Source organism: Pan troglodytes, chromosome 9 (genome assembly GCF_028858775.2).
Source record: "Pan troglodytes isolate AG18354 chromosome 9, NHGRI_mPanTro3-v2.0_pri, whole genome shotgun sequence".
In the NCBI taxonomy this organism is placed as follows: domain Eukaryota; kingdom Metazoa; phylum Chordata; class Mammalia; order Primates; family Hominidae; genus Pan; species Pan troglodytes.
In genome coordinates, this window is record NC_072407.2 from 73,751,900 (window position 1) to 73,775,300 (window position 23,401).

Genomic DNA, 23,401 nt, shown 5'->3' on the forward strand with positions numbered 1-23,401 from the left:
TGGGTTCAAGCGATCCTCCCAACTCAGCCTCCCAAAGTGCTGGGATTACAAGTGTGAGCCACCATGCCCGGCCAAATGATACACTTTAAATGGGCAAATTGTATGGTATGTGAATTATCTTTCAATAAAGCTGTTATTAAAAAGCAGCTTTAAGGGCCAGACATAAGGGCCATATCTGTAATCCCAGAATTTTGAGAGGCCAAGGCAGGAGGATCACTTGAGCCCAAGAGTTCAAGACCAGCCTAGACAACATGGGAAAACCTGGTCTCTAAAAAAATTTAAAAATTAGGCTTGGCGTGGTGGCTCACGCCTGTAATCCCAGCACTTTGCGAGGCTGAGGTAGGTGGATCACTTGAGGTCAGGAGTTCAAGACCAGACTGGCCAACATGGTGAAACCCTGTCGCTACTAAAAGTATTTTTTAAAAATTAGCCAGGCATGGTGGTGGGTGCCGAGGCTGAGGCAGAATGGTTTGAACCCGAGAGGTGGAGGTTGCAGTAAGCCGAGATTACCCCACTGTACTCCAACCTGCTGGGCGACAGAGCGAAACTCCATTTCAAAAAAAAAAAAAATTAAGAATTAAAAATTAGCCAGCCGTGGTGGCTCCTGTTTGCAGTCCCAGCTACTCAGGAGGCTAAAGTGGGAGGATTGCTTGAGCCCAGGAGGTTGAGGCTGCAGTGAGCCAAAATTGTGTCACTGCACTCTGGCCTCAGCAACAGAACAAGACCCTGTTGCACAATTTTAAAAACAATTAAAAAACAGCCTAAAGAAAACACAAAAACCAATGCTAACTGTGAGACATAAATGAGGTGGTCTATTTTTTGTTAACTACCAACTAACAATTCATGGCAGAAACACAGTTTAAATGATGCTATAGCCGGGTGCTGTGGCTCACACCAGTAATCCCAATACTTTGGGAGGCTGAGGCGGGTGGATCACCTGAAGTCAGGAGTTTGAGACCAGCCCGGTCAACATGGTGAAACTCCATCTCTACTAAAAATACAAAAATTAGCCGGGTGTGGTGGCCGATGCCTATAATCCCAGCTACTCAGGAGGCTGAGGCAGGAGAATCGCTTGAACCCCGGGGGGGCAGAGGTTGCAGTGAGCCAAGATCGCACCATTGCACTCCAGCCTGGGCGACAGAGCGAAACTCCATCTCAAAAAATAAATAAATAATTAAATAAATGATGCTATAAACCTCATGTGAGGGAAGACTGCCCCAGGTAGAGCTTGAAGAACCCTTGCTGTGAATAGGAGCCAAATGCGATAATTCTGTTTGCAACTTGCTTCATGTCAGCTTGTTGCAACTCCAGAGTGTAACAGGTATGAGAAAACTCATGGGGTTACTGTTTAATGTTGGTGGAAATATTCACATTAAAATACAACAGTTTATCACCTAAGGTATATTTTATCCCTCAAGTGGCCCGGAACACTGTGATTATTGCACACCAATCGCGCGCCCATAGCTAAGGCCTTGCCAAGGAGAAATTCCACAGTCACCTCGCCTATTTGTAAACCTGGTTTATGATGTTTTGTAACAAGACATCTTGACAGTAGAATGAGGACATTTAATGAGACAAGAACATTCCCCACTGACCAACCAGATAGTTTGAGGGAACAGGATGCTGTGCTCAGTTTAATCTTCTGCTGAACCGACCATTAGGCAGAAAATCCTTTGGGTCAATGCCCCTCACTGAATCCACTTCTCATCCTGTCCACCTGCCTGCTTTGCAGTGCGGAGTAAAGTGGGCCTTCCTTGACTCTCTTCAGGGACCAATGTGCTTGAGGCCATCATGAGGACATTCATTCTCTTTTTTTTTTCTTGAGAGAGTCTCGCTCTGTCGCCCAGGCTGGAATGCAGTGGTGTGATCTCAGCTCCCCACTGCAACCTCTGCCTCCCAAGTTCAAGTGATTCTCCTGCCTCAGCCTCCTGAGTAGCTGGGATTACAGGCACGTTACACCAGGCCCAGCTAATTTTTCTATTTTTTGTAGAAACAGGGTTTCACCATGTTGGCCATGCTGGTGTCGAACTCCTGACTTCAAGTGATCCACCTGCCTCGGCCTCCCAAATTCCTGGTATTACAGGTGTGAGCCAACATGCCTGGCCGAGGGCTTTCATTCCTGATGGACTGCTCCATAGCCTCAGAGACAGTCGGACTGGTTTCTTCAACCAGAGCGGAGCAGACAGGCAATTTCTGTATCCACCAGGACAAATATTAGACCAACTCTTCAATGTAGAGAAAGCATCACATTTCTTATATGCTAGAATATCTGTTGGTCTAAAATATAAATAAATAGTATTGTAGCCAGCCACAGTGGCTCACACCTATAATTGCAGAGCTTTGTGGGGCTGAGGCAGGAGGTTCACTTGAGGTCAAAAGTTCAAGACCAGCCTGGGCAACATAGCAAGACACTCCGCCACCGCCACCTACCACCTCTGCAAAAATTAAAATAATTAGCTGGGCACAGTAGTGTGGGCCTGTAATCCCAACTACTTGGGAAGCTGATGTGGGTGGATCGCTTGAGCCCAGGAATTTGAGGCTTCAGTGGGCTGTGACTGCATCACTGTACTCCAGCTAGACCTTGTCTCAAAAAAAAAAAAAAAAAAGTGTTGCAATTGACATTACTTTATCATTTGAAAAGAGGGACAGACAAGAAAGGTATTTGGCATTTACCAAGCAATTATCCAGAATCCTCATCCCATCCTACCCCCACCCTTCCCCTAAAAATATATGTATATGTTTTTATATCATAAAAAATACATCTATTTGGCTCTGGAACCAGATTGCTTGGGTTCAATTACCTGATCTAGCATTTGCCCCTGATGACTCAGTGCAGAAAAGCTCTGTAACTCAGTTTCCCCAGCTGTAAAATGGGGAATGGCGCCTTTACTGGGCTGCCATGAGGGTAAAGGAGGTAACATATATTTATAAAGCATTCAGAACAATTCATGATACATAGTAAGCTCTATATATTTGAGCTTATTATTACTGTCAGTACGATTATCATCATCTTGCTGTTTCCAATGGGTACGCTTTCTACATTCTCTTTCTTAAAGACCTTTAAATCCTTGGTATTCTCTCCACCACCACAGAGAGCAGTGTCCTTGTAGTTCAAATTTTCAAAGACTTCACGGATCCAATAAGCATGACATTAACTAAGGGACAGTTTTCTTTCAGTGGATTGGAATCTAAAATGGCTTTTTTATTGTTATTATTTTTCAGAGAATTATAATGTGTTTCAACAAAGGCAGCCATGGCTTTGATAATGTCCTCATGGATATGAAGACCATATTCAGAGATTTCGGGCCAGATTTCAAGAGGAATCGCCTGGCCGCGCCTTTTAACAGCATCCACATCTACCCATTCCTGTGTAAGCTCCTGGGAGTCACCCCCAAACCCACAACGGCTCCCTGGCAGTCACCCAGGAAATGCTCGTGAACTCTTACGACTAGCAGCCAGGTGAGACACAAAAGCAGCTGCCAGAAAACTGTCAGCAGAGTCTGCTCTGTCCTGAGATAGAAAAGAATCAAAAAGTGGTCTCATGGTGGGGAGGAGGGAATTCAAGCAGAACAATCCTGTTTCCCAGCAGCTTTGGAGCCCTAGGAACAAAAAGCTCTTCATAGGGGAGGAGCAAAACCCTGCTGTTCCCTCGATGCTGAAAAAAGGAGAGGGGAGAGTCTGAAACGAGACTGCAGATTCTCAAGACTTCAAACCCCTTCAATCTGGGTAATACAAAGGAAGAATAAAATCATCTCAGAATTTGCTGTTGCCTTCTTTTGTGGGTTGTTTACAAACACTGGCTATCTTTCCTTTTGCCAGGAGAGACTTGGATACTGTCCAGTGATCTAACGAGCACTTAAAACAATTACATGCAAAAAGGAGTAATGGGCTGGGCACAGTGGCTCATACTTCGGACTTTGGGAGGACGAGGTAGGAGGATCACTTGGGGCCAGGAGCTTGAGACCAGCCTGGGCAACATAGTGAGACTGTCTCTACAATAAATTAGCTGGATGTAGCGTCACATGCCTGTAGTCCCAGCTACTGGGGAGGCTGAGGCGGGAGGATTGCTGGAACCCAGGAGTTTGAGGCTGCAGTGAGCTGTGATTGTACTACGGCACTCTGATTCCTGCCTTTAAAAAAAAAAAAAGGAAAAGAGGGGAGGGCAGGGGTGATATACATCCTTTCTCTTCTTGTAAGCCACTGCCCATGATCTCCTTGTGAACATACAGAAAGCAGTCCCTTTTGTAGAAAACTAATTAAACGAATGACCAATTCACCAAATTATGGAGGATTTTTCTTCTTTTTATGTTTTGGAGTTTTGCTACAACTATTTTGTAGCCCCTCCCCTGTCCCACATCCCACTGGGAGCCTGGGATAAGCTGCGTCTGACTGTCAGTTACTGATAAGCAGGACATCCCACAAACAGATTTTCAGCGAATTGGCTTTCAGCAAATTGATCATTTGGCAAAGTGGTCATTAGGGAAATGGGTCATTTGGCGAAGAGGTCATTTAGTAAATCGGCTTTCAACGACTTGCCCTATGAGATTTCTCTAGAGTGAGCATGTTCTTGGGTTAAATGTACACTTGATTTCCATAATGAATACTCACTAGCGGCTAGATGGGAAACTTCCTAGGGAACCAGGAGCAGCCAGAACAGCCTCTTAATAATCAGGCAATTACAAACCCTCTGGTTTCTTAACAGGAGCGGAGGTACACAGGGCATCTGCTCTGCAAGGCACAGTGATCGGGCTCAGCATTGTCACTGGAGCTCTTGCGGTTCTGTTTGTTGCTAGTGTGACATACACAGCCATTCGTTGGAAAAACGACTGAGTGGTCTTTGGGTCTCCCGTAGTTGATCATCATAAGTCGTGATAAACCATGACAACTCCTTGCCACATGCCACGGGAGGTCCAGCACTCCAAGAACCCAGCAGCCAGGGCCAGCTTCATGGGCTTGCAACCTGGACGGTCCCACAGGGACACAGAAGAGTCCCCACTGTGGTTTAATAATCTGCCATCACCATCTTGAAATTCTTTATTTTTTAACAAGGGTGGCCAGGGATAGTGGCTCATGCCTCTAATCCTAGCACTTTGGGAGGCCAAGGCAGGCAGATGGCTTGAGCCCAAGGAGTTTGAGACCAGCCTGGGCCACATAGCGAGACCCCATCTCTACAGAAAATACAAAAATTAGCCAAGCGTGTAGTCCCAGCTACTTGGAGGCTGAGATGGGAAAATTACCTCACCCCAGGGAGGTCGAGGCTGCAGGAGCTGAGATTGTACCACTGCACTCCAGCCAGGATGACACAGCAGGATCTTGTCTAAAAAAATAACCACAAGACCGGGCACGGTGGCTCATGCCTGTAATCCCAGCACTTTGGGGGGTTTAGGCAGGCGGATCACTTGAGGTCAGGATTTTGAGACCAGCCCAGCCAACATGGTGAAACCCCATCTCTACTAAAAATATAAAAATTAGCTGGACAAGTTGGTGCATGCCTGTAATCCCAGCTACTCAGGAGGCTGAGGCAGGAGAATAGCTTGAACCTGGGAGGACGAGGTTGCAGAGAGCCAAGGTCGAGCCATTGTACTCCGGCCTGGGGCACAAGAGTGAAACTCCATCTCCAAAAAAAAAAAAAAAAAACCACAACAACAACGAGGGCCCCACATGAGGCTGAAAACAACAGAAATGTATTGTCTCGCAGGCCTGGATGCTAGAAGCCCAAAATCAAGGTGTCGGCCGGGCTTCGCTTCCTCTGAAACATGTAAGAGAGAAACTTCCTTGCCTCTTCTGGCTTCCGGTGGCCGCTGGTAATGCTTGGTGTTCCTTGTAGATGCATCGCTCCAATCTCTCCTCCCTCATCACATGGCTGCCTTCTCCCTGTGTCTCTGTCTTCACCTGACATTCTCCTCTATTTTTTTTTTGAGATGGAGTTTCCCTCTGTCACCCAGGCTGAAGTGCAGTGGCACAATCTTGGCTCACTGCAACCTCCGCCTCCTAGGTTCCTGTGATTCTTCCACCTCAGACTCCTGGGTAGCTGGGATTACAGGCGCCCGCCACCACGCAGTGCTAATTTTGTGTTGTTAGTAGAGATGGAGTTTCACCATGTTGGCCAGGCTGGTCTCGAACTCCTGACCTCAAGTGATCCGCCCACCTCACCCTCCCAAAGTGTGCTGAGATTACAGGCATGAGCCACCACGCCTGGCCCTCATTCTCTCCTTTTATAAGGACACCAGTCGTTGCATCTGCCTCCTCACCAGCAGCCCCCAATCCAGTATGACTCATCATTACTTGATTACATCTACAAATACCCTATTTCCAAATAAGGTCACATTCCTGGGTACGGAGGATTAAGATTTCCAATTTTTTCCCTGACTCGATTTTTTTTGAGTCAGGGCCTCACCCTATCACCCAGGCTGGAGTACAGTTATGTGATTGTAACTCACTGCAGCCTCAAACTCCTGGGCTCAAGGGATCCCCTGACCTCAGCCTTCCAAGTGGCTGAGACTACAGGCGCACACCACCATGCCCAACTAATTTTTTTTTTTTTTTTTTTTTGGTACAGATTAGGTCTCACTCTGTTGACCAGGCTGCTCTCCTGACCTCAAGTGATCCTCTTGCCTTGGCCTCCCAAAGCACTGAGATTACAGGCGTTATCCCATGCCTGGCCCTCTTTCTACACCTCAATCATTGTGTCATTAGCCTGAGCTGCCCATATTCCTTATTCTGCCCATCCGTGACCAATCTCCTCCTTTAACATAACTTCCATCTCGATATCATGGGGCCTGCTGGGCACTGCAAACAGCCTAAGGAAAGTGGAAATTTTACTTAACCTTAAATTCTATTACAAAGTCCACATTGAACGTAATTTATATTTGAACTATAAAATTTTCTGTAAGTTGGAACATGACCCATAAATGTCTCTACACCCTGAAGCAACGTTTTAGAAAGAAATCAATTGGTCCTTTCTGCAGAAACCATTAACCATAGGAGAGATAAAGGAAAAACTTCAATGTACTGATTGAACTTCCATGCCCATAGCTTAATTTCTAAAAGGTAACCATTCCATACTGTTAAACTGCCTTAGGTTGTTATTACTGTTATTAAAGAGACCCTCAAAGCCAGAAGTTGAACCTTGACTGTAGTTCTTGCACGTACACGCACACTCTTGCAACTGAAACTACTCAGATTGTCCTAATGCTGTTCCCCATAGCAACACCACCTGGAATTTTACGTTTGGTTTTAAGCATCAGTCCTAATCTTCACTTGCACTCGAACACACCGCACCTGTGAGAGCCACGTAACATTAAAAAAATCCCTTCAGTGAGGCCGGGCATGGTGGCTCATGCCTGTAATCCCAGACCTTTGGGAGGCCAAGGCAGATGGATCATGAGGTCAAGAGATCGAGACCATCCTGGCCAACATGGTGAAACCCTGTCTCTACTAAAAATACAAAAATTAGCTGGGCGTGGTGACACGTGCCTGTAGTCCCAGCTACTCGGGAGGTTGAGGCAGGAGAATCGCTTGAGCCCGGGAGGCACAAGTTGCAGGAGCCGAGATCATGCCACTGCACTCCAGCCTGGCAACAGAGGGAGACTGTCTGAAACAAAAAAATCCCTTCAGTGCCTTGATCCTTCCAGATTCAGATCCAAGATAGATGACATTTGTCCCTCATCAGAGCCCGCACAACAAGATAAAGATTTCTTCTGGCCGAGCGCGGTGGTTCACGCCTGTAATCCCAGCACTTTGGGAGGCAGAGGTGGGCAGATCACCTGAGGTCAGGAATTTGAGACCAGCCTGGCCAACGTGTTCAAACCCTGTCTCCACTAAAAATACAAAAATGTCCCTGCATGGTGGCTCACGCCTGTAATCCCAGCTACTCGGGAGGCTGAGGCAGGAGAATCGCTTGAACCCGGGAGGTGGAGGTTGCAGTGAGCCGAGATCGCGCCATTGCACTCCAGCCTGGGCAAAAAGAGAACGAAACTCCGTCTCAAAAAAATACAAAAGAAGAAAAGATTTATTCTGTGTGCATGGCTCAGCTCTGTGGTCCGCTAGGGTCCTTCCTCAATCCGCTTCCAATCTATGGAATCAGGAAACACTCAACCAACCTAGATTTATTAATATTTTAGTATAACATAATACAGTGTTACTTTTTATAGCATTGACTGTATATGTCCTTTTGCTCCTTGGAGGAAAGGCAATTAATAGCTATTATGTGAGTTAATAAAATAAGCCCAGGATTTATGAGCATAACTAACCTGTTCCCGTTGGTTTTCCTTGTCTCCTGCAGGCAGAGAGCTGATCAAAACAGCAAAAGCAAAGCAGTGCCTCTGGCCCAGTTCTGAAGGCAACCTTCCTTAACCACCCAGACCCATCTCTGGTTAGGACTTGCTGTGGATTCTCAGGTGACTCCATCTCAGGATACAGGGACCAAGAGGGTGTATGCAATATCTCAGACCCAGAAACTGTTGATTCTGTCTAAAAACACAGCAATAACCACATCCCACCCTCTTGATTTAAATGAAAGTGTTTGGGGGAATAAAAGATGAACCTTTTTTTTTTCTTTGTCAGATCTTGCGCTCATTTGGTTCTGGTGGGGAACAACAGCTGTTAGAGAACACGTGTATTCAATTAGAATTAATTCCCCTCTCTTATTCTCACAGCTGAGCAGGGCTCAAGTGCCTCTCATCTGAAAGAGGTAATAAGATTTAATCTGTCTCCTCATCTACCTTCTTCAAGTATACTTAACAAATTAGCTCTCGGACTCTTCCAAATGGAGTTTTATGAGGGATTTGCTAAGGTAAACCTTTTAGACTTTGAACACAGTTCAGATTTCAGGGGCAGTACTGAAATCTGAACTGTGTTGCTAACTGCCCTGCCTTTCAACTCAAGACACAATAACTTTGAACTAAAATAATTATATTTTTGTTGTTTTCCACTCTGACCCCACGTCTATATCACCACCACCCCCAATCCCGCCCCCCAGGAGCTAACTCCTCCTTCCTGTCCCTGCAAGATCAAAACTCCTCCTGGAAGCCCCGCTAGCTCTGTCTGCTCGCCTTCGTGGCAGATATCACTATTGTACTTTTATACTCATTTGTGTGATAAGTACTTCAATGTCTACTTCCACGAGCCCCTGAGCCCCTGGAGGGCCTGGACCACACCTAGTTTTTCTCACTGTTACATATCCCTTGCCAGACACATGGTAGGCGCTTAATAAGTATTTGGTGAACGAATGGCTTGTTTGGTGACAGTCCAAAGGCTGGGGGATAGAGGGAAAGCTCCCTCCTAACGGGCCCCAGACGGGTGGCGCTGATGGAGAGGAGGCGAGGATAACGCCTCCAGGACCGAAGCGCGCACCCGTAAGGACCCTGCCAAAAAGACCTTCCTGAAGGCGGAGGAACTGTGAGAGTGCCTACGTTGGCCCAAGGCCTGACCCGACGATCCCCGGGACCCTAGCCCTAACGGCCCCGCCTCCTGGGCCCCAAACCCGGACTCGGCCCCGCCCGAAGCTCCGGATCCTGGGGCCCGACCATGGCCCCGAGTCGGCAGACCGTGGGCTCGCTCCTGGGCCTGCCTCAAACCCTCCGCAGGTAACGCCTCCCGAACTTGAGCCACACTCCAATCCCCTCCTCAAACCCCTCCCCGTTTCTCACACCTTGGACCCCTCGCTCCGTCTCGGCCCAGCCCCAAGCCCAGCTCCCTCTCGGCCCCTGAGCCCAGCCCTGACCCGCCTCCCAGTCTCTTGGTCCCTCCCGACACCGGCCCCTCCCTAAGCTCCGCCTCCCAGGGCCCGCCTCCTGAGCGCAGCCCGGACTCGGCCCCGCCTCCCGGACCCTGGGCCCCTCCCAACGTCGGCCCGTCCTAAGCTCCGCCTCCCAGAGTCCGAGCAGCGCCTGGCCACGTGCTACGACAGAGTCAACGCCCGGCCCTGGCCCCGCCTCCTGAGCACTTCTCCGGGTCTGGTCTTAGCCCCGCCCCAAGACCTGTCTCCTGGACTCTGCTCCGAGTCTCGCCTCCTGAACCCAATCATCATTTACCCCCACCCTAACGCCCGCCTCCGGGACTCTTATCCTGCCCCCACGCAAGGCCCCGCCTCCAGGACGCCTCCAACCTGGACGCTTCCGAAGCCCCACTTCCAGGATCGCCCTATCCTGGCCCCACCCCAGGACCCACCAACCTGAACTCTCCCGAGGACCTGCCCCAACGACGCTTATCCTGGCCCTACCCCAGGCCTCGTACTCATGATGCTCATCCTGGCCCCACCCCAGGCCCCGGCCTCATAACTCTCATCCTGGCCCCGCCCTAGAGCCACCCCCGCGACTCTCCTCCTGACCCTACCCCCAGGCCCCGCCCCCTCTCTGCCCCGGCGCACTGCCCTGGGCCCGCCCCCCTCTTCAGTCCAGGCCCGGCTTCCGCCCAGTCTCCCGGCAACGCTGCGGCCCCGCCCCCGTCATGGCGCCCGAGGAGAACGCGGGGAGCGAACTCTTGCTGCAGAGTTTCAAGCGCCGCTTCCTGGCGGCGCGCGCCCTGCGCTCCTTCCCCTGGCAGGTGGGCGGCGGGGCTAGCGGAGAGGTCCGCGGGGCTCGCGGGAGTCCAGGGGCAGACGGGATGGGTCTCCGTGCTGAAGCCCCCGGCGCTCCCGCCACGTGAGTGCCTGGGCTGTCGCCGGTCAGGTCCGCGCGACCCGGTCCCCGTCCCTGGGGCCTGGCCAGAGTCGCTCGCACCCTTCTTGCCCCGCGGGCTGGCGGCGTAAGCTGGGGCCTCTCCACCGTCTTGGGAGGCAGACGCGCACTCGTTGTGGGGTACAGTTCACGATCATTTTCACGACTTTTTAAAGGCAGTAATCCTTCTGGTCACTGGGACACAGCTGCCCTCGCTCATTCTAAAAAGTCAGCGCCCTCAGGACCGCGGGTAACCACGTCCTACTGAGCGCGGTGACCAGGTCACAGGCTGTCCCTCATGCCTCAGTGTTCTCATCTGTATGTCCAGCACTGCACAGAATTAGCTCATGCGCTGAGGCTTTCACACCTGTGCTGGAAGAGACAGAGAAGGGGGTGGCCTCTCCTCTCCCTGGGGACCTGCCATTTCTCAGCACAGGCGCATGGCAGGCAGCAGCCTCCCTTCTGCCAGTAGAGAGGCTTAATGCACCCGGCCGCATTTGTAATTCATGTGCAGTGAGCTCACGGATGAGTCAGTTTGGATATATATTCCTCCCTGGGTCTGCCCCATTTTATGGGTGTTGCTTAATCATTTGCATTATTCCATTGACATAAAATGTTTAGCACTCAGAGATCATTTCTGGTCAGGAGAAATTTGTGCGTTTTTAACCCAAAATAGAAACCTTCATAAAAGCATCATAGGTCTCCATTCAATATTGACTATAATTGTTCACATGCCCACGCTGCATGCTAACTTGGGCTCACCCTCAACACCCACGAGGTGGGTACTATTATTATCACTCATATTTAACCAGAGGGATTGTTTGATTAGGGTGCAGTCGTTGAGAGTTCAGACCCAGGAGACAGCCTGCCTGCTTCGAATCCTGGCCCAAGCCCTGGCCCTGTGTGACCTTGGGCAAGTGACTGCATCTCTCTGTGCTGTTGTTTTCTTATTAATAAAATGGGGGATATAATGATACCTACCTCTTAGGATTGTTGTCAGCGTTGAGTACAAAAGCCTGTGGATCAGTGCCTGGCTCATGGTAAATGCATGTCGGTGTTAGCTAGTGTTTTTATTCAGTCTCAAAATGTTTAATAAATGCCTTCCGTGAGCCAGCCACCGTGGATCAGCAGTACCCATGACAGATGAGGCTCTGCTTGCATGGGAGAGCCAGAGAATTAACAAATAAATGAATAAACAAGAAAAGACCAGATGAGAGTGGCTTTAAAGCCAATAAAACAGGGAAATGGTGAATGGAGCAACTGGGGAGAAGAGTCACCAAAGTCGGGGAATCAGGGAAGCCTTCCCCAAAGAGGTGGCATTTGAACTGGGGCCTGAGTGGTGAAGCAGCCAGCCATGGGAAGGGCTTGGGGAAGAGGATATGCAAAGGCCTTGTGGTGGAAACAAGCCAGCTGTGGTTGAGGAACAACAGCAAGGCAGCCAGTGTGGCTGGAGTGGAGTGAGCAGGGTGGGCCAGGGGCGAGGGAGAACAGGCCAGAGAGAGGGATTAGGACCAGGTCTTGTAGGGCCTTTTATGGCGTGGAAGGAGCTCTGAAGCAATGAAGTGCCTTGCCCTGTGTCACATACCAGCCGAGACAGTCTGGCTAACTCTGGAGCCAAAGTTTGCTGCTGGGCTTGAGGCCCCTGTAAGAGGACAATGTAACCCAGGCTGGTACGGGCACATTCTGCATTTCCACTTAAACTCAGATGGCAAGCCCATCAAACTTTGGTGCCATGGCTGCCCTGGTAATTCCTGGCTGACCAGCGCAACCAGGGAGCTGGCCCATGACCCGGGTGGCCGCTAAGTAGCCAGGACTAATGCGGCCGAGAGTCAGTCTTCTAGCCTTCTTCCTGTGACTCATCCAGGTGCACCCTGCGACATCTGAAGGTCAGGCTTTCAGCTGCTGTGGCTTCCACTTCCAACTGGCTCCACATCCCCAGGGAGAGATCACACAGCCCTTTGCCAACACATTCTATTGCGTGTCTAATGTTCCTGTGAATGCACCCTTGAGATTTCTCTCTCTCCCCTCCACACAGAGCTTAGAAGCAAAGTTAAGTGACCCATCAGATTCTGAGCTTCTATGGGATATTTTGCAGAAGGTAAGAATCCCAGAGTCCCTGGGACTCATGACCCTGCCTCCTGAATCTCTCCGGAAGACCTGAGAGAAGAACCACAGGTGTGCTTGTACCCTTTAAAAACACCCCTGTTCAAGGAACAAAACCATTGAGTCAGCACTGCAGGCGGGTGTCAGCACCTCCGACAGCTCCAGCTCTTTCATTTTCTATCTAAGACTTAGACAAAGATATCAGAATATACAAAAATCTGCATGAGAGGGGGGAATCTAGGGAAAGTTTTTTAAACCCCCCACAGCAAAAACAGATGACAGGTGCAAAACAGCTTCTAGCATTTGGTAGATGCTCAGAGACTTTCTTTTTTGCATTCCTGAGGCCTGTCCTGCCCACTCCTGTCTCTTCTAGACCTAAATGGGCCCTTACTTTGCCCAGGGTGGGGTTTGGACTCAAGAGCATCTGCATGCAGGTGAGAGGCAGGATCACCACCCAGCCCAGCCACAGCCTGACCTTGGCCTTAAGGGCCAAGTGCAGATCACCCTACATCCTGGTTCTTCACCTTCGAAGGGCCATGAGCCCTTCTGAAAAGACAAAGCAATAGACTCCCTCCCAGAAAGAAGTGCACCAGAAGAATACATTTTCCATACAAACTCTGGAGGCAGACATCGTCCACCCCCACCCACCCAGCCCATCCTAGGAGCCCCAGTGAAGAATTCCTGTGCTAGAGGTGAACCAAGATTATCCACGTGGAAAAGATGCAGCCACAGCAGGGAAGACTTTTGGGGCAATACAGTAGGTCAGGGCTTCGAGCATGGAGATACCTGAAGTTATCTCGCACCCTGCTCTGAGTTTCACCCTGAGCCTCACTCTCGTAGGTGGTGAAGCATGAAATGTAGGAATAGCTGCTTTAAAACCCAGCACAAGGCTGGGTGCACTGGCTCACACCTGTAATCCCAGGACTTTGGGAAGCTGAGGTGGACGGATCACCTAAGGTCAGGAGTTCAAGACCGGCCTGGCCAACATGGCAAAAACCCATCTCTACTAAAAAAACAAAAATTAGCTGGGCGTGGTGGTGCACGCCTATAGTCCCAGCTACTCAGGAGGCTGAGGCAGGAGAATCACTTGAACCCAGGAGGCAGAGGCTGCGGTGAGCCAAGATCAGGCCACTGCACTCCAGCCTGGGCAACAGAGCAAGACTCTGTGTCAGAAAAAATGAAAAACCAGCACCAGCCTGAAGAGCCTGTGTATTGCGTGGGGTACTTTGCTGCCCTTGGGCAGAATCTGCATCCCTCCCAGCCAGCAGGCACTGCAGACTGTCTCCTCCCTCTCCCTCCAGGCTCCTGTTTTCCCACCATCCCCTGTCCTGCTGCACCAGTCCCTCTGCCCTCCTTTCCAAGTGCCAGGCTGTAGCCACCTCAGAGCTTGCACCAGCTGTTGCCACTGCCTGGAACTTGCTCATCCTGCACTTGACTTCTCTCGGCTTTAGCTGGAGTGTCACCCTGAGCGTCCCCTCCCCTCCATCCTGTCCCCAGGGACACACGCTCCAAGAGAGCAGTTGCCGAGTGGGCCTTCCCTCCTCTTCCATAGAGCCAGACAGTTGGCGATTGTCTTTACTGCAAACTCTGGTTCACACTGGCTCCCCTGGGAGGGAGGTGGTTTGGGCCCACGTGCCCTGTGTTCCTGCTCAGAATGGGCATTAGAAATGCTGCCATAGCCTGTGCCACTGCAGTGGAAGCATTTTTAGGAAACGGCTTATAGCTTAAGACAAACTTCAGATGCATGGGGCCAGAACGCTGTGTCCATCTGCATCTTTGCTGAGGGATCCGGTAGCCTGGAGTTTGCCCTCTGCCGTGTTGGCTTGAAGCTCATAGGGGACTTAAGATGGGCTCTCGAGCAACCAACGTTGCAGTAGACTGAAGCATCCTGTGTGTGTGAAGCACCCGCCGTCAGTCAAGTATGCCCGGTGCTTTCTCTCAGTACTCATCAAAAAGGTCAGTTATGGGCAGTGTCCGCCCAGTAGCCGGACAGCATAGCCACCTGCGTGCTGCAGACCTCGTCCTTCCCAGGCCCTGGGCCTGCTTTGCAAACCCCAGCATGGCAGGGGCCTCCCCAGGCAACTGGCTGCAGCCGCGTGTGACCCATGGGAGACAGTGCAGGGCGGGAAGAAGGGAAGGCCAGCGTCTCTCCCTCACTCTGCCTCCTGGGGTTTCCGCAGCAGCTGCTTCTCTGGGGCCCCAGCTCCTAGCATATGGATTCTCATTCCTACCAGACTGGCCCAGCCCACAGCACTGGAACCCTCACCCACACCCTCTGTCCTGCCCGCCGAAGGGTTTGGAGTTTCCTGCTCTTGTCTGTCTCTGGGTTGCCCCATAGGCCCCTGTTGGAAGGTTTAGCTCTTGCCATACCTTTGGAACTAGTTCCTCTGGTGAATTCTCTGCATTGATCCTGCTGGAATGAGCTCTTTCCTGACTGATACAGGATGGATTTTATTTTTTACTTATTTTTTTTTTTTTGAGACAGAGTCTCACTGTGTTGCCCAGGCTGGATTACCATGGCACCGTCTCGGCTCCCTGAAACCTCTGCCTCCTGGGTCCCAGCAAGTCTCGTGCCTAACCTCCTAAGAAGCGGGGACTACAGGCACATGCCACCATGCCTGGCTAATTTTTGTATTTTTAGTAGAGACAGAGTTTCACCATGTTGGCCAGGCTGGTCTCGAACTCCTGACCTCAGGTGATCCGCCTGCCTCGGCCTCCCAATATGCTGGGATTACAGGCATGAGCCACCGCACCTGGCCTAGGATGGATTTTAAAGATGGGCCCGAACATGCAGGGTTTGACATAAGGATGTCGAGAGGCCGTTCCTCAGTAGGCAGAAGCAGATCTTCTGTGTGAAAGGGCCACACTTTTAGCAAATAAACAATCCCCTGCTTCTCCAATACCTTCTTTCTCCCTAGTCCTCCCCAAAAGGGTGCATCTGTGGTCACCAGTAGGTCTGCCCTGTGCCACCAGGAGAGGGCAGCAGTCACCCAGTGTACCCTGCTGCTGCCCTGTGAATCTTAGGATGGGGCCAGCCGTGGAGAAGCAGCCTGCTGACAGCCACAGCCTGCAGCATGGGCCGCCCTCACAGTTCTGCCTAGGCTCACTTAAAAGCACCTTTTGTTTTCCTCCTCTCTGTCATGGTCATGTGGCAGCTCTCACGGAATCCTTGTCTCCTGCCCTAGACTACACCTAACCCTACACTTTCAACACCTCTCTTTGAAGGCCCTCCCATCCAGGTTTCCCTACCAAGTGAATTTTTTTTTTAGTGACAAGGTCTCTTGCCCAGGCTGTCCTCGAACTCCTGGGCTCAAGCAGTCCTCCCATGTCAGCCTCTAGAGTAGCTGGGACTATTCGGCACACACCACCACGCCCAATGAAGTGAATATTTTATATGGCAGCTGGCCGGTATTACACCATTCTATCCCATATCTCCCCTCCAAACTTGGTGAAAATCATCTGGCCATTTTTACAGATTAGAACGAAAGCAAACAAGCTCTCACTCTTTCTGCCCCCAGCACGAGGCTGTCCACACAGAGCCTTTGGACGAGCTGTACAAGGCACTGGCGGAGACCCTGATGGCCAAGGAGTCCACCCAGGGCCACCGGAGCTATTTGCTGGTATGAGAAAGTCACCCTCCTCCCCCTCACAGCCCAGATACCCTTCCTGCACAGACAAAGTGAAAACGTGTGTGTGGGTTCAAATCCTGACTCACCCATTCTGCAGTCTTAGACATGAGGTTCGTCAACCTTCTTTAGCCTCAGTTTCCCTGTCTGTAAATCAAGCACTTCAACAACAACAGCATGTCTCATGGGGTTGTGAGGCATTTGTCCAATAGGTGACACACTCTACCTGCTTCACAAGGACCTGGTGCCCAGTCCTCAAAGAATAGTTGACAGGTCCGGGTGTGGTGGCTCACACCTGTAATCCCAGCACTTTGGGAGGCTGAGGCGGGTGGATCCGAGGTCAGGAGTTCAAGATCAGCCTAGCCAATATGGTGAAACCCTGTCTCTACTAAAAATACAAAAATTAGGCCAGGCGTGGTGGCTCACGCCTGTAATCCCAGCACTTTGGGAGGCTGAGGTGGGTGGATCACCTGAGATCAGGAGTTTGAGACCAGCCTGGCCAACATGGTGAAACTCTGCCTTTACTAAAAATACAAAAATTAGCGTGGTGTGGTAGTGGGCGCCTGTAATCCCAGCTACTCGGGAGGATGAGGCAGGAGAATCTCTTGAACCCGGGAAGTGGAGGTTGTAGTGAGCCAAGATCACACTATTGCACTCCCACCTGGGCAATGAGAGTGAAACTCTGTCTCAAAAAAAAGTAGAAAAATTAGCCAGACGTGGTGACACATGCCTGTAGTCGCACCTACTTGGGCAGCTGAGGCAGGAGAATTGCTTGAACCCAGGAGGCAGAGGTTGTAGTGAGCCAAGATTGTGCCACTGACTCCAGCGTGGGGAACAGAGCTCAAAAAAAATAAGATAAAACATAGATACAGAAAACCACAAAGGAAAAACATAGCATATTGAATCATCACAAGGCAGCCACCCCTTCATAGCCACACCCAGCCCCTGGCCACAACTGACCTGTGCTCCATCGCCAGAATTCCATTGTCTCAGGAATGTTCAATGAATGGAATCCTGTGTGGCCTGACATGAGTGTCTTTCATGCCATGTGACACCCTTGAGGCCTGTGCAAGCTGTTGGCATGTCAACAGTTAGCTGCTTCTCATTGCTGAGTGGCGATTGGTCCTGTCATGATTTATTCAGCCATGTAGTGGATGGCTGCTTGTCTTCTAAGCCACTTGCCTTCTGATCGCTGGACTGACTCTCTCGCCTTCTCTTGGTGCTGCCCTCGGGAGGCTCAGTCACACTCTCCAAGAGCACAGCCATCATCTCCCACGGCATCACAGTCCTGGTCACATGGGATGCCACCCTCTACCTTGCAGAATGGGCCATCTAGAACCCAGCAGCCTTCACTGATAGGTGACCTCAGGGCACAGGGCAGGGCACCGAGGCAGGCTTACCCTGGTGCAGTTGCAGACATGATCCCCTTTCCTCCCGCCAGGACTGTCCTAGAGCTTGGCAGTGGTGCCGGCCTCACAGGCCTGGCCATCTGCAAGATGTGCCGCCCCCGGGCATACATCTTCAGCGACTGTCACAGCCGGGTCCTCTAGCAGCTCTGAGGGAATGTCCTTCTCAATGGCCTCTCATTAGGGGCAGATATCACTGCCAACTTAGCCCCAGGGTGACAGTGGCCCAGCTGGACTGGGACGTCGCGACGGTCCATCAGCTCTCTGCCATCCAGCCAGATGTTGTCATTGCAGCAGGTAATGCCCAGCCCCGGGCATCCTGTGCAGGTGGTGTCCTTGCAGCTCTAACCAGCTCTTGGCTCTGGGAAAAGGGAACAATGGACGCTGTCGGGCATGGACATGATGGGGCTTCCAGAAGAGTTACTCTGGGCCTCCAGGGTGACATCAAAGGACAGGGGTGCCTCTTAAGCTGACCTTCAAGCCACAGCCCTCTTTTTGGAGACAGGCATACTCCCATTACAGTCGTCACCACATGGCTCTGTCCCAGAGCCATGCCTGTGTGTTTCAGAGACCACAGGAGGAAAACAACCACTTCTGGGATGAGGACAGGGCCGTTGAGAGAAGGTGGTGTTTGGCTGGGCCACGGAAAACCCCTCACCCCTGCCAGCACACTCAGTCTCCTCTCTGGTCGAACAGAGCTCTGCCTGTGGTCCTAGGTCCCAGCCCTGAAAACCACAGGTCCAGCAGTGGCCAGGGACACAGGCCCACCCCTGCAAGCCAGCAGACAAATCCGCAGACGCCTGAAACACGAAGTTCATCGCAGGGTCAGGCTTTGTGTCATTCACAGCCCTCTAGATAGGCCGAGAACCAGAGCTCGGTTTTTAAGGAACACCAGTGAGTCTGGAGATTTTTTTCTTTTGCTTCGGTCTTTTGCAGCTTTCTCTACTAAGGGTTCTCCTTTTTCACCCAAGTAATTGCCTTTCCATCTAATGGCCCAAATGATCAAATGGCATCTACTACTCTCATATGACCGCTGCCTCTCTGGCCTCGCCCTTCTGCTGAGGTCAGCATGACCTGGAACTGTCCGCTGGTCCCTTTCAGTAACCTGAAGCTTTCACCGTAGATGTGCTGTATTGCCCAGAAGCCATCGTGTCGCTGGTCGGGGTCCTGCGGAGGCTGGCTGCCTGCCGGGAGCACCAGCGGGCTCCTCAAGTCTACATGGCCCTTACCGTCCGCAACCCAGAGACGTGCCAGCTGTTCACCACCGAGCTATGTGAGCCCCCACGCCCACCCGGGCCTGCATGGTCCCCGAGCTGTCCCTGCGGGACTCCAGTGGAAGTGAAAGAACTGGGGGCCGGGGAAAAGCTAGGATGCCCCACACTCCCACACCACGCGGGGAACTAGAGCAGAGGCCAGTGAGCAGGGTGGGCTCGGGGCGTGGGGGGCTTGTGGCAGGAGGAGGGCAGCTCAGCACAGGGAGGGAGGATCTGAGCCCAGCAGCCCTACTGTGTGCTTCAGAGCAGGGTTCCCTAAGCCCTTGGGCCTCGGTTTCCTCATCTATAAAATGGAGGTGGCGGGAGGGGCAGTCGGGGTCAGGGCTGGACACAGCTGTGGCCTGCAGGATGCTGGAGCACAGGCTGTACAGGCGGATCCACCATGCCACTGTCCTGAGCACCCAGTCGATGGAAGATGAGCAGGGTGACTATAGAGAAGGGGAACTGGCCCCATAGTGGGCCAGCCACTGTCCTCAGACCTGACATTTGTCAGCCCCCGCACCTGTGAGAGTGTGATATCATTGTCCCATCTCACTGACAAAGACACTAGGACACACAGAGGACAAGCAACCCCCGAGCTCCCACAGACTGCAGCCCGGCCACCTGGCTCTCGTGCCTCCACTCTACACCCAAGCCCCCCATTGCCACCAGCCTTTGCCCCAGCTCCCCCTGAGCACAGCCCCTCCTGGCAGCCATGTGCACAGATGCACCCGCAGCAGCCTCTGCCTGCACACAGAGACACGGACAACCCAGTGCCTGTTCACGTGGGGCAGCCCGTTAACTACAGAGCCAACAAACAAGCCAGGACACAAAGACATACTGGGTTCCACGACAGAGTCCCGCACAACCTCGCACAGGAGGCTGGCTGGGCGCGGGGCTCAGGCCTGTCATCCCAGCACTTTAGGAGGCTAAGGCAGGAGGACTACTTGATCCCAGGTGTTCAAGACCAACCTGGGCCACATAGTGGGACCCCATCTTCACAAAACTTACAGAAACTAGCCAGGTGTGGTTGCACACGCCTGTAGTCCCAGCTACTCGGCAAGCTGAGGTGGGAGGATGGCTTGAGCCCACGAGGTGGAGGCTGCAGTGAGCCCTGATCTCACCACTGTACTCCAGCATGGGCAGCAGAGCAAGACCCTGTCTCAAAAAAGCAAAAAAGCAAAAAAAAAAAAAAAAAAAAGGAAGTCTTTCTTCAGATACTTACGTAAAAAAAACCCTGCAATATCTTTTAAGTGAAAAAAACAGTGCCAAGCAGCACACATAGTATAAGCCCCCATCAACCTTTTTTTTTTTTTTTTTTTTTTTTTTTTTTTTTTTTTTTTTTTTGAGACAGAGTCTGGCCTTGTATTGCCCAGGCTGGAGTGCAGTGGTGCCATCCCAGCCCACTGCAACCTCCCACCTCCCAGGTTCAAGCTATCCTCTCATCTCAGCCTCCTGAGTAGCTGGGACTACAGATGCATGCTACCACGCCTGGCTAATTTTTGTATTGTTTGTAGAGTTGAGGTTTCGCCATGTTGGCCAGGCTGATCTTGAACTCCTGACCTCAAGTGATCTGCTGCCTCAGCCTCCCAAAGTGTTAGGAATACGGGTGTGAGCTACTGCGCCCAGCCCCATTTTTGTTTAAAAACTAATAATAATCACCCACACGTGGTTATGAGTACCTATATTCCAACTACTCAGGAGGCTGAGGTGGGAGGATGGCTTAAGCCCAGGACTTTGTGGCCACCTTGAGCAACATAGCAAGACTTCATCTCAAAAAAAAATTATCACAATAATCATTTTCACATAAGTATACCTATAGGGGAAAACCTAGAACATATATATAGCAGGCTTGTCCAACCTGTGGCCCTACACAAATCTGTAAACTTTCTTAAAACAATATGAGATTTTTTTGTGATTTTTTTTCTTTTAGCTCATCAGCTATTGCTAGCATTAGTGTATTTTATGTGTGGCCCATGGCGATTCTTCTTCTTCCAATGTGGCGCATGTAGGCCAAAAGATTGGACATCGTTGATATACACGTTAACAGGTGCCATCCTTGGATGGCAAGATTATAGAGATTGCTACACGTTCATGTCTATACTACTTCATTTTTATAAATACGCATTTTCCACTCGTAACAAAAAACCGTGATTGAAAATCATCCCTGGGTCACAGTGTCTCATGCCTGTAATCCCAACACTGTAAGAGGCTGAGGCTTTGGGAAGCTGAGGTGAGCAGATCACCTGAGGTCAAGTGTTCAAGACCAGCCTGGCCAACACGGTGAAACCCCATCTCTACTAAAAACCCAAAAATTAGCCAGGCGTGGTGGTGCACACCTATAATCCCAGCTACTCGGGAGGCTGAGGCAGGAGAATCACTTGAACCTGGGAGGCGTTGCTGTGAGCTGAGATTGCGCCACTGCACTCCAGCTGGGGAACAGAGTAAAACTCTATCTAAAAAATAATAATAAAAGAGGCTAAGGCAGGAGCATCACTTGAGGCCATGCATTCAGGACCCCATCTCTACAAAATAAAAAAATTACTGGCATGGTGGCATGCACCTGTCATCGCAGCTACTCAGGAAGTCGGAGGATTGCTAGAGCCCAGGAGTTGAGGCTGTGGTGAGCAATGACTGTGCCACTGCACTCCAGCCTGGGTGAAAGAACAAGATCGTATCTCAAAAAAAAAAAAAAAAAAAGAATCATTCTGGATAATGGCTCTTCAGACATCTGTGCTTATGAGAACACCAGCCCCTTCTAAGCTGTGTGTGTGTGTGTGTGTGTGTGTGTGTGTGTGTGTGTGTGTGTGTGTGTGTGTGTTTTGAGATAGAGTCTCACTCTGTCACTCAGGCTGGAGTGCAGTGGCACAATCTTGGCTCACTGCAACCTCCGCCTCCTGGGTTCAAGCAATTCTCCCGCCTCAGTCTCCCAAGTAGCTGGGATTACAGGCACCTGCCATCGTGCCTGGCTAATTTTTGTATTTTTGTAGAGATGGAGTTCCACCACGTTGGCCAGGCTGGTCGCGAACACCTGACCTCAAGTGATCCGCCGGCGTTGGCCTCCCAAAGTGTTGGGATTACAGGTATGAGCCACTGTGCCCGGCCACTTTCTAAGCTTTGTGAAGAGTGGATTGACTAAGCAGCCAGGTAGATGTGGGTTCAGATCTCTGCTTCTGTTCTGCTGTGCCAAGTGCTGGGGCAGACGCAGGCAGAGAGTGGACAGCAGCATGGTGCCTGCTGCTAGCCATTTCTATGCAAAACCAGATTTCTGGTCCCATCCTGGAGGCCAATTCTAGGTACCTGGGTGGGCCTGGGAACCTGTGAACAAAGTATACTGACTTAGACACCCCCTACCCCGCCAGGCGTGTCCTAGCAGACCCACACAATACGCTCATGTCCTGTCCCCAAACACCGCCATCCTCAAACACGTGCTCTGTTTCCAGGCTGGACTGGGATCAGATGGGAAGCGGAAGCTCATCATGACCAGAAACTGTTTCCCTACAGAGAGCACTTGGAGATGGCAATGCTGAACCTCACACTGTAGGACTCACACACGACTCCAACGGGATTGTGAGAATTAAGTCACTCTCGTGGGAAGAATTTTTATATGGGAAAGCGGATAAAACTTTCATTGGACTGGAATGTTTGGAGAATGTTAAATTCCAAATCAGGAACCACAAACTGCCCTCTAATAAGACATCGGCTATCTAAGCATGTGGGTTCCCCCTTTCTGCCAGCAGTTCTGGTTCTTAAGAAAATCACCATAAATCAGACATGAAAATTCTGGCTCCAAAAATAGCATTTTCTTTGTGCAAATAAAAACGTGTGAATCAAGTATGATATTCCCCCAACGTGGACACACTTGGTTCCTCACAAAGCCAAGCCCGCTGCAGCTGCCACATCCCTGGACACACTCATTTCCTCACAAAGCTAAGCCCGCTGCAGCTGCCACATCCCTGGACACACTCAGTTCCTCACAAAGCCAAGCCTGCTGCAGCTGCCACATCCCTGGACACACTTGGTTCCTCACAAAGCCAAGCCCGCTGCAGCTGCCACATCCCTGGGTTTATGGTGCAGCAGGTGCTTTTTTCAAGACAGGAATCAAAGTGTTAGGAACATGGCAGAAAGGTGACACCTGGAGACCAAATGCAGGATGAGGAGTACTGCAGAGGTCACAGGGAAGTCACAGAACAGTGATACGCTAGCAGGGGCATGTGGCGTGAAGAACAGAAGAAGACAGGAAGCGTTTCAGAGACTCCAAAGAAGAAATCAGGGCCAACCACAGCTTCCCGGGTCATTCACCAGGTGGCACCACTGCCTTCATTTCAGCTTCCGGCCACTGGGAGGCGCTGCTC

General features: G+C 51.0%; 1 protein-coding gene, 1 long non-coding RNA gene and 1 other non-coding gene across 9 annotated transcripts in view; 1 reads left to right on the top strand and 2 right to left on the bottom strand.

Annotated features, from left to right (window-relative positions):
- Positions 1 to 17,519, bottom strand: part of LOC134807363 (uncharacterized) — a 43,573-nt gene extending 26,054 nt beyond the window's left edge. The window contains exon 1 of the long non-coding RNA XR_010147612.1: positions 17,348 to 17,519. This is a non-coding gene — a long non-coding RNA (uncharacterized LOC134807363). The remainder of the gene's footprint in view (positions 1 to 17,347) is intronic.
- On the top strand, positions 9,906 to 22,757 carry FAM86C1P (family with sequence similarity 86 member C1, pseudogene). 3 transcript variants are annotated; one of them, XR_010147608.1, is made up of 5 exons: positions 9,906 to 10,545; positions 12,694 to 12,756; positions 16,280 to 16,381; positions 18,917 to 19,066; positions 22,551 to 22,757. It is a non-coding gene; the product is annotated as a family with sequence similarity 86 member C1, pseudogene (transcript). The 3 variants fall into 3 exon arrangements; XR_008538090.2 differs by having other exon boundaries at positions 22,490 to 22,596; XR_010147609.1 differs by lacking the exon at positions 22,551 to 22,757 and adding an exon at positions 22,037 to 22,129.
- The window catches only part of LOC134806956 (uncharacterized), a 66,956-nt gene continuing 61,219 nt past the window's right edge, over positions 17,665 to 23,401 (bottom strand). For 2 of the 5 annotated variants that reach the window (XM_063784274.1, XM_054661125.2), the window contains exons 7-8: positions 20,058 to 20,204; positions 19,045 to 19,569 (exon numbers count right to left, since the gene is read on the bottom strand). In XM_063784274.1, coding sequence (XP_063640344.1) covers positions 20,099 to 20,204 — 106 coding nt within the window. In that variant the 3' untranslated portion in view covers positions 19,045 to 19,569; positions 20,058 to 20,098. Of the gene's footprint in view, positions 18,155 to 19,044; positions 19,570 to 20,057; positions 20,209 to 23,401 lie in introns of those variants that run through there. The other 3 variants (XM_054661126.2, XR_008537802.2, XM_054661131.2) reach the window with 3 other exon arrangements.